This window comes from Echinops telfairi, unplaced genomic scaffold (genome assembly GCF_000313985.2).
Source record: "Echinops telfairi isolate 266 unplaced genomic scaffold, ASM31398v2 ScPeMD7_7420;HRSCAF=8458, whole genome shotgun sequence".
Lineage (NCBI taxonomy): Eukaryota > Metazoa > Chordata > Mammalia > Afrosoricida > Tenrecidae > Echinops > Echinops telfairi.
The window spans coordinates 25,578,799-25,589,351 of NW_022111320.1; the positions used below are offsets into that span (position 1 = coordinate 25,578,799).

The following is a 10,553-nucleotide window of genomic DNA, read 5'->3' on the forward strand; positions in this document are numbered from 1 at the left end:
CCTTCACAGCACCAACACCCTTTCCTGGGCCCTCAGGGGTGGGGTAGGGTGTGTGTGTGTGTATACGGATGTCACAGACTATGGGTTGGGGTTGATCGCTGTGTGTGTGTGTGTGTGTGTGTGTGTGTGTATGTATGTCACAGACTATGGGTTGGGGTTGATCCCTGTGTGTGTGTGTGTGTGTGTGTATGTCACAGACTATGGGTTGGGGTTGATCACTGTGTGTGTGTGTATGTATGTGTGTGTGTGTATGTATGTCACAGACTATGGGTTGGGGTTGATCACTGTGTGTGTGTGTATATGTATGTGTGTGTGTATGTATGTCACAGACTATGGGTTGGGGTTGATCGCTACCTTTCTTTCCACCTCCCAGGTCCCGGAGCCCAACCTTCCCTTCTCTCACACCTTCGCTGGGCCCTGCCCGGGGCTGCAACCACTAGGTGGGTCTCCTGCCCCGCTGGGAGCCTGGGGGGAGCACGGACACCGCCCTTGGGCTGAGCAGCTCCCTGGGGGCCGCACACAGCCTGAGTTCCTAGGACCCACACTGTCCGGCTGATTTCAAGTACTGCCTTGGCTTCTCTGGGGCTGTGGGCTGCTTGCTTTGGGGCAGGTATTTTTACTCTCCCAGCAAAGGACTTGCCTCAGCAGAAAGGCCTGGATGGCTTTGGAGGGCTGCTCTGTCCTGTGTGCCACATTTAATGTCATTTTACTTTGCAAATGAGCCGAGTGTGAGCGGCCTGCCTCTTCAGGACCCCTCACTCTTCCCACCTGCCATGCAAAACGCAGGCATGCAAATCGGTGGGAAGAGTGACCGGTCGTGAAGAGGCAGGCCGCTCTCAGGAGCCCTCTCATGACTTCCTCCCCGGCTCCTGGTCTCCCTGTACATCCAGTGTGCCCGCAGCCTCTGCCCTGTCTTGGAGCCTTCAGGGCACATTGGTCCAGGGAGCCCGAATGCGGGCAAAGACAAGCCAAAGCCTGTGAGTCGGAACCAACTCACAGTACCGAACTAACCCAAACAGCGGCTGGTTCCGGCTCCCGGCGAGCCCGTGCACAACAGAAGGTAACACGGCCCGGTCACCACTGTCCTCAGGTTCCAGCCCGCGAGGGCCTTCCTCTTTGTCACTGCCCCTCCGGGGACTGGGCTCTCATGTGTGCAAAGCACGCGCGATGCAGTTCTTGCCCACCTCGCTTCTAAGGACTATTCCGGCCGAGTGAAGCCGTTGGCACCACCCAGGCACACGGGACAGGAGCAAACTCCAAACCAGACTCGCTGCCCTCCAGTGGATTCCAGCCGCAGCGACCCCAGCTGGGGTTCCGAGGCCGCGAGTCACTGTGGGAAGAGCCTTGCCTTTCTCCAGAGCGGCTGGTGGGCTGGAACTGCTGGCTAAGCCGTTAGCAGGCCGACGCTTACCAGACACGCCGTCTGGAAATGCCGTGACTGCTACGGAGCCCTTTCTCACCCCGCCCTCCCGTAGGGGCTCGACCCCAGAACTGTACTCACCGTGAAGGGTCCTTCATTAGAGCGGTCTCTCGCAGGGGAAAACGCGCCTGGGTCTGTGACGGTGGGTGCCGAGGGCTCTACCTCTGACCGGTGGGGCGGGAGGCCGGCTTTTCCCACCGGCTCCCAGGGGATGTGCCCTGCCATGGAACCTCCCGCTTTGCACACAAGCACTAGAAGATTCGTGGTCTCAAGCCAGACCTGCGCCTCAGCTTCTCGGAGGGTGGCTGGCCAGCTGTGCCTTTTTAAGCTCGTGTTGTGAAGAATTGATCTCAGGTGTGACTGGGTGTGTGCGCGCCAGGCTCTGGATGGCAGCTGAAGCCCACCATTCACCTGCAGGGTGCTTCCATGGTGGCTCCCCGCTGACCCCGTCCCGGGGTGAGTCGCCTTGCTCTCAGAGAGCATTGTCAAGTCGATATGGCCGCGGTTGTGGGTTAACATGGAACGCCATATCATTTGGTCTCCCTTTTGACCCTCTTACAGTTTTCAATCTCCTCTGCTTTCTTTATGACTGAGGTTGTCTTGTTTTTGTTTTGTTGTCCAGTGTTGGCCTTTGTTTTGCATGTGTTGCTGTAAATGAACTCCAGGATAGGTAAATCTGTAGACACAGAACCCGGATTAAACATTACCTCGGGGCATGGCAGGGGCGGGTGGGGGGAACTGGAGAGCCAACAACGAGGACAAGACAGAAGAGAATGTTCTGAACTTGATTGTGGTGGCGCGCGCACACCTCTTCATTCGGTTGAACTGCTGAACTGTACATCTCCGCCGGATGGAAGACTATGGTGGCTTGGTTCTCGTTTTCTTCATGCTGGTCTGGATTTTCCAGGATTTAAAAAATCACAAATACAGTACGAGGGGGTACCCGCAAAATGGGATTTTTCCCCCTAAAGCCATGTATTTAAATTTTTTACAATAACCTTATCACTTAAAAAATCATTTTATTAGGGGCTCATACAACTCTTATCACAATCCATACATACATCCATTGTGTAAAGCACATTTGTACATTCGTTGTCCTCATCATTCTCAAAACACTTGCTCTCCACTTAAGCCCCCGGCATCAGCTCCTCCCTTATCACTTTCAAAGTACTCTCCATCACACTTAATACGTCTGTCAAATCTGCGGTTCTGCTCCTGGAAACATTTTTCAGACTCCTCTGTTTGGATGGTTGACAGTCCCTCCCTTGTTTTTTTCTTCACTCTTCTAGGCAGTCAAATTGCCATCCTTTCGTGTCCCTCATTGTTTATGGAAACAAGAAGTCACATGGAGCAAGGTCCGGTAAGGTGTGTGGGGCAAAAGAGACATGATGGTTTTTTGCCCCAAACTGGCACACTGAGATGGCTGCGTGACCAGGTGCATTGTCATGGTGGCAAAACCATCCCCGTCTGCCACAGGTCAGGCCTTGTTTGTTGCACCGTTACACAATCTCTCAGAACCTGTAAATAGGAAGCTTGTTAACAACAGTCCACCTGGTGGAATGGACTGAAGAAGCACCACGAGCCGACATTTGCATTCGTTCGGAAAGTGGATGGAAGTCCAGAACGAGGTTTGTCACCTGTCAACATTTCGCCTTTTTTGAAGTGAGAAAACCACTCATACACTTGAGTTTTTCCCATAGCGCTGTCCTAGGAAGCTGTGTTCAACATCACAACAATTTCTGTGGGTTTTTTCCTGAGCAGAAAACAAAATTTCACAGCAACACGCTGTTCTCTTAAAATGGCCATCACAAAAATGAGGTTCAAACCAAACCACTTTCATGAAAAAAAATTCATTGTGACCAGAGAGAACCTTACCAGGTGATGCCGCTGGGTGCACTACCTCAGAGCAAGTTGCTCAGTGCTCAACTAATGGGAAAAATACGTACTATGAAAGCTCCACCCAGCAGCTTCCCCCCCCCGTTTTTTTTGGGGGGTGCCCCTTGTATTTTATGTGAATTAGATGCCAATGAAACTGTCTTAAAAATCTCTGGTGTGATGGCTAATTTTACGTGTCAACTTGTATAGGCTACGGTGCCCGGTTGTTTTACCAAATACTATTCTAGATATAGCTGTGAAGATACTTACGTGGTATCATGGGTTAGGCGTTGGGCCACTAACTTCAAGGTCAGCAGTTTGAAATCACCAGCCGCTCAGCAGGAGAAATACGAAGCTCTTAACTCCCGGGAAGAGTCAGTCTTGGAAACCCACAGGGCAGGTCTGTCCTGCAGAGTCACCATGAGTCATCACCCCCACAGAGTTCTGGAACATTTGCCATCAGTTGATGTTAAGTAACAAAGATAATTCTTACCGAAGTGGATGAGCTTCATTCAATCAGCGGATGACCTTAAGAAACAAAAACTGAGGCTTCAAGAGAACAAAAAGTTTGACCTTAAGACCTTAACAGAAATACAGCACACCCATTTCATACTCAGGATGGCCTGCTGCCCAGCGGAGTTTGGACTTCCAGCCCCTCATAACCACAGGAACCAATTCCTTAACATCACTATCTACCTATCCTTCCAACGATCACACCGTCTTTATTCTTCTGGAGAACCGAGTGAACACACCTGGAATTAGAATCTGGGCCTCACCTTGTATTCTCACACTAATGTCCACCTGCCCCTCTTGCTTAGACGTTCCCTGCTGGGGCGCTGGAGCCCAGGGCCAGCAAGTCACTGCCAGGGAGCGGCAGGGCCTCCTCCTTAGAGTCTACAGCACCCTGAAAAACCAAGTGACTTGGAGGTGGCTTGACAGCCACTCGTTGGTTTTGGGGTGATGGATGGCAGGGGGTTAGGAGTCAGGCCAATCTGGACTTCCACCCCAGCTCTTCTTGCTCGCCGTGCAGGAGCGTCTGTGCCTCTGTGTTCTCAATGGGAAATGGCTGACACAGCACCTGCCGGGAAGCACCACGGTCCCCATTTGAAGTGCTCCCGAGTGTTGGTTCCGCATTGGGCTGTTCACTGCAAAGTCAGCGGTTCAAAACCACCAGCCACTCTGTGGGAGAAAGACGAGGCTTTCTACTCCCATTAAGAGCTACAGTCTCATCCCTGGTTCGATCCTGGATTTTAGCACCAAAAAAAACCAGACACAAAAACCTAGTTTCCGAAGTCTACAGGGTCGCTGTGAGTTGGCATGGGCTTCAGGGCAGTGACTCTGGTTTAGTTTTGCCTGTTATGTCCCAGCACACAGAGCTCTCCATCTGTCTAGCCAGCTGACCTGACACTTTGGACAAGAAGATCAACTGTCAGCGTGTAAACACAACCGCCAACTTCCTCCAAAGGCCCTTGCTTGTTTCGCACCAAATGAGGAAACTGCTCTCGTAGTAGGAGGAAGCAAGATCGAAGCATAACTTTAGAAGCAGCACTTGCTCAACTAAACCTACATCTCTACCCTAGGACCACTGACCCAGATGCAGGGAACAACGAGTGGCAAGGCTCCAGGTTTGTGCTTGGGTACTAAACTACAGGTTGGTGGTTCAAACCCATCAGAGGTGCTGTGGAAGAAAGGTGTGGTGCTCTGCCCCATAGAGACTACAGCCAAGAACCTAGATTTTACTCCATAACACACGGTGTCACCTTGAGTCAGGAATCACCTCGATGGCCGTGGGTTCGGTGGAGGGCACCGTGCAGAACACAACTTGGAACAGAAGCGTTGCGTCATCTGGTTTTATCATCTTGTTTATTAAGAAATCCTTCTGCAATTGGCCAAATCGGTATTATATTTAAACACGCACACGTAACAAATGAAGCCAGGAGACGTGGGGACTGACGGACCACATAGTGTTTCTACAGGAGCGTCCCACTTTAAGGGAGACAGGTGTCTTGGGGCCAGGCGGACAAGCCAGATAAGTTAAGAGGTGGCTATGTTTTGTAAGAGGGCTTTCCGGCAGCTTCACTCCCAGAGGGGTGCTAAGTGAAAGCAGAAGTAGAACCCCAAGGCTGGGTCCTCGGTCCCTGAGGAGGAGGCTCTAAAGACAGGCGGGGTCTCCCTGGAGGCTGCTCTTTTCTCAGAGGAAGGGTCTCTGTGGAAGGCTGAAGCAGGAGCCTGAAGCAGCGCAGGGGCCCAGGGAGCCAGCGTCTGGGAGTGCAGGAGGGAAGCGGGAGGGCACTTCGGTTGCCTGCTGGCCTGAGCAGGGCTTTGGCACGGGAACACAGGTTCAGAAGCCTTCTCTTGGGTCACACAGCTGCCAGTCCCCCATCTTCGAGGCTTCGTGTCCTGTCTCCCGGGCAGGGCATCCTGTGGTGTCTGGAGCTGTGCTGCCCTCACACGGTGGCATCTTGGGAGGGAAAAGCAAGGTCAGGCCACACCAGGAAGCCGGAACCCAAGCTCTGCTCAATGCACCTACCCCCCTCTACCTAGTACCGACTTTCTCTGCGATCCCTTTACACTTTCCCAGCCTCCCAGGTTTCTGGGAGCCCTGGCTGCATCGTGGGTTATGTGTTGGGCTGTGAACCGCGTGCTCCGCAGTTTGAACCCAAAAGAAGTGGCCTTTTGCTCCTACAAAGGTTTACGGCCTTGGATGCCCACAGGGGTAGTTGTACTCTGTCTGAATGTCACGACTACCAATGAGAAGTTTATTTGTGCCTTAGTAGCTCAGCAAAGGCATTTGACTGTGTGAATCGTTACAAACTATGGATAACATTGGAAAGAGGGTGAATTCCAGAACACTTCACTGGGCTCCGCTGGAAACCTATCCACAGACCAAGAGGCGGTTGTGCCAGCAGAACAAGGGGACAGTGGTTTCAGACCAGTGTGTCACCATTATACCCTTTCACTGTTTATTCAATCTGCACGCCCAGCAAATAAGCCAAGGAGCTGGAGTATATGAAAAACTCAACACCGATGGGAACAAGGCTCCTTGATAACCTTCCATATGCAGCTGACACACCCTTGCTGAAGGGACGAAGACTCAAAACATTTTTTTTTTAATTTAATTTTTTTTTTTTACTCAAAACATTTATGAAGATAAAAAAACCAAACAAAAAACCCTGACTGCAGCTTTCAGTATGGATTACAATTTAAGGCAATCCGAACAAAATTCCTCATAACCAAACCAATAATAACCATGATAAAAATAGATTAAAAAGTGGGTGAAGGTTGACAGAAGATGATGTAAGATATGAAAGTAATACTCTATCATTTACCAAGGGTTCATGAGGGGGGGAGGGAGGACAGGGGAGGGAGAGGGAAAAAATGTGGAGCTGATACCAAGGGCTCAAGTAGAAAGAAAAGCTTTGAGAATGATGATGGCAACATATGTACAATGTGCTTGACACAATGGATGCATGTATGGATTGTGATAAGAGATGTCAGAGCCCCCAATAAAAGTCTTTAATAAAATTAATTAATTAAAGAAAATAACCATGATAAATGGAGCAAGGAAGGAATTGAAAAGGCTTTCATTTTACTTGGATCCACAATCAATGCTCATGGAAGCAGCAGTCCTGCAGCACAAGACCGCTTTACAGTGTGGAAAAGCCAAGAAGCCCCTTTGCCAGACGCAGGTGCACCTAGTTCAGGCCATGGTATGCTCCTTGGCCTCATCTGCACGGGAAAGCTGGACAGTGAGCGAGGAAGCTTGGCGATAGATTGATGCACTTGAACTGTGGCTCTGGTGAGGAATGTGGAAAGTGCTGTGGCCTGCCAGAGGAAAGGGCAACTTTGTCTTTGAAGTGCAGTCAGAGTGTGCCACAGACTCGAGGGGGGGAATGTGTCTCGCAGTCATGGGACACATCCTCAGGCGTGAACAGTCCCCGGAGAAGGACAGCGTGTGCGGTGGTAAAGCACAAAGCAAAGCAACAATCAAAAACCACCACCCAACTCACTGCCCGGACTGAGCCAGGATGGCATAGCAGGTTAAGTGTTGGGCTGCTAACTGCAAGGTCAGCCGTTTGAAACCACCAGCTGCTCTGTGGGAGAAAGAGGAGGCTTTCTGCTCTCATAAAGAGTTACAGTGTCGGGGCAGTTCTGTTCCGTCGTGTCGGGTCGGGATGGGTATGGTAAAGTAGAGGGCCCATGAACCAGAGGAAGCCCCTCAGGGAGATGGACTGACACCAGGGCACAAACAACGAGCTCCAACACCATAAATGTGACGATGGTGCAGGAGGGGCGGCGTTTTGTTCTGTTGACCACGGGGCCGGTATGGGTTGGCACCCAACGCCAATGGCACTCATTCGAAGATGTTCAATAGAGCACTGGAGAAAAGGCTGAGCGCGGAAACCCTTGATGTCCCCAAAGGCAGGACCCAGAAAGCGGCAGCACTGTCATGCGACAGAACATCACAGAACCGTTAAGCACGCCGGAGAAAACTACAGTAAGCGGAGCAATGTGTGGAATGTGGTTAAGTGATTAAAACAACCACACAGATTATAGAAGAGTGCAAGCCTGATCCTTTTAATAAAAGAAACATTACAAAGAGCTTCCGAAAATTTTGTGGGAAAATGGGATGCAAAGATAATGGGATTTTCCCATGAATGTTTTTTAGCCCACCTTGTTACATATGCTTTCAAAGAAGAAAGGAGGGATAGATATAATTTTTCCCTATCTGTATTTTCTAAATGTTCTATATTTTACTTTTGTCACTGGAAAGAGGAAGATCATTTTAAGGAAACGCTTTGCCACCTGGATGCCGTGGCAGCATTGTTCCCAACAGCCAAGCCCCTCCTAGATAAGCAGGTAAGCACAGTGTGGCACCTGCACCCCGTGGATTACACCCCGGCTGTAAGGGACAACGACAATTGTGGCAACAAGTAAAGGAAGCCCATCACTAAAGGTCAAATGCTGCTCGGTCCCACTTGTCTGAAATGTCGGGCATAGGCAAATGGCAAAGAAGCTTATTAGTTGTTACCAGGGTCAGAAGCGAGGGAGGGAGAAAGGGGCATTGAGTTCCTGTAGATGGAGGTGGGATTGGGAAAAGGGCAGGGGCACTGGTAGCCCACCATGCTGAAGATGAGGAGGCTGGGGAGAAAGAGAGGTGTAAACACAAAGTCAAAACCTCACCCGGCACCCCACACTCAACCTTCACCTTACAATCCCTGGCCCCGTTGGAACGCAAAACCAAAGCCTGCGGCTCTGTAAGGGCTCTCCGTGACTCAGAAGTTCGCATGTACGTGTTGTTGAGCTGGAAGATGGCTATTATGCATATTTTTTTTCTACAATGATGTTTTAAAAAGAAAGCAAACCTAAAACAGAAAAAAAGGGAGAGAAAGAACATGCCTTGCACTGGAAGCTGGCCAAGGGGACCCTGGGCATGGTGCCCGCGGCAGACAGTAGAGCACGGTCCCTGGCGGTTTCCTTTCCTCTGCCGGCTCCTGGGCTCGAAACTGCTTCTGAGTTTGCTTGCGGCCTGAAGTGGCCTCCTCAGTCCAGGGCCCTTCCCCCATAGCTCTGTGCAGAAGGAGCCCTGCTCCTTTTCGGAGCACAGGCATCTGTCTCTGGGGACTGGTAAGCGGGACTCACCTGTTGTCTGGGTGACGCAGGAGACCTTGTAGGACAACCAGATGGTCAGCAAGCACAGGGCGGTGGCGATGAAACCGAACACCTGGGCAGCAGAGAGGGCAAAGCCACAGTGCAGGGTCAGGCCCTTGAGCAACCCTTAATCTGCCCTCTGCGATTTCAGAAGCGTTCACAACCAGGAGGGCTCAGGCTTCACCAATCAGAACAGAGCAGCCAAGAGGTGACATCAGGGAAGCCTCCCCACCCCAGCGCTGGCCCGGTGTTCGCCTTCCTGAGTGGCTGGCTTACTACAAGTGCCCTGGTGCCGCACTGGGTTAAGCACCCGCTGCTAACGGAAAGGTCAGTGGTTCCACCTGCTGGAGAAAGGTAGGACAAGTTGCTTTTTGCTGCCATTAGTAAGATTTACCGCCTTGGGATCCTTAGGACACAGTTCTACCCTGTTCTGTGGTTGTTGTTAGGTGCCCCCAGTCAGCTCCGTCCCATAGCGACCCTCTGCACAGCAGAACGGAGCACTGCAGGGGCCTGTGCCACCCTCACCACTGTTCTTACGTCCGAGCACACGGATGCAGCCGCTGGGTCAGTCCATCTCGTCAAGGGTCTCCCTCTTTTTCGCCACCCCCTCCCCTTTACCAAACATGATGTTCTTCTCCAGGGACTGGTCTCTCCTGACAAGTATGTCCAAAGTGTGTGAGATGAAGTCTTGCCATCCTTGCCTCCAAGGAGCACTCTGGCCTTACTTCTTCCAAGACAGACAGGTTTGTCCTTTGAGCAGGCCGTGGGACATACAATAGTCTTCTCCAGCACAATTCAAACGCAACGATTCTTCTACAGTCTTCTTTTTTCAATGTCTTACATATTCCATCCTGCAGGGTGGCTTGGAGTTGGGTTGGTCCACTCAGCAGAGGGGCTAGGCCCAGCCCGGATGGGGACACCACACAAACCCAAACCTGTTGCGTTCACTCTGATTCACAGTGCGGCTACAGGACAGAGTAGAACTGCCCCGACTATAGGATCTCCGAATCTGTCATCCTCCCGGAAGCAGACTTTGTGGTCTTTCAACCAGGGAGCAGCGGCTGATGGATTCAGACTGTCAATTTTCCGGCTAGCAGCTGGGCTTGTAACCACCGGCCACCAGGTCTCTTTTGGGATGGGCACAGGGTGGAAGAACTGTGGATACCTCCTACCTGTCTTGGCTTTGTGGAAATACGGGGCAGGCCCGGTAAGTTCTCGACACGTATTTCTAACTGCGTTTTCCATTCTCCATGACATACAGATATTGGTTCTAAGATAATATCCAACCAGCAATAGATTCTGGATCTTCTATGTCAGAGGCTGGCAAACTGCTTCTGGAGGGCTGACTTAACCATCTGCTTCTACACATACGATTTTTAAAATTATTAGTTTTAATGGACATATAACTCACCTAGCACACAATTTGACAGTTCAAACATATTAAGAAGGGGTTGTATCGTCATCACCACCATCAATTCTAGAACGTACATGAAGGTTTTATTGCAGCACAGCCACACCCATTGGTGTATGTGGCCGGCTGGCTACTTCCTGGCCTGATGGTCTCCTGGGTGGCCAACAAAACATGAAATATTTACTGTTGGATCTT

General features: G+C 51.0%; 1 protein-coding gene across 1 annotated transcript in view; it reads right to left on the bottom strand.

Moving 5' to 3' along the window:
* Positions 1 to 5,141: 5,141 nt before the first annotated feature.
* The window catches only part of CMTM7 (CKLF like MARVEL transmembrane domain containing 7), a 79,527-nt gene continuing 74,115 nt past the window's right edge, over positions 5,142 to 10,553 (bottom strand). Inside the window, exons 4-5 of the mRNA XM_045297590.1 lie at positions 8,939 to 9,020; positions 5,142 to 5,756 (exon numbers count right to left, since the gene is read on the bottom strand). Of these exons, the coding sequence (XP_045153525.1) occupies positions 5,743 to 5,756; positions 8,939 to 9,020 (96 nt within the window). The 3' untranslated portion in view covers positions 5,142 to 5,742. The remainder of the gene's footprint in view (positions 5,757 to 8,938; positions 9,021 to 10,553) is intronic.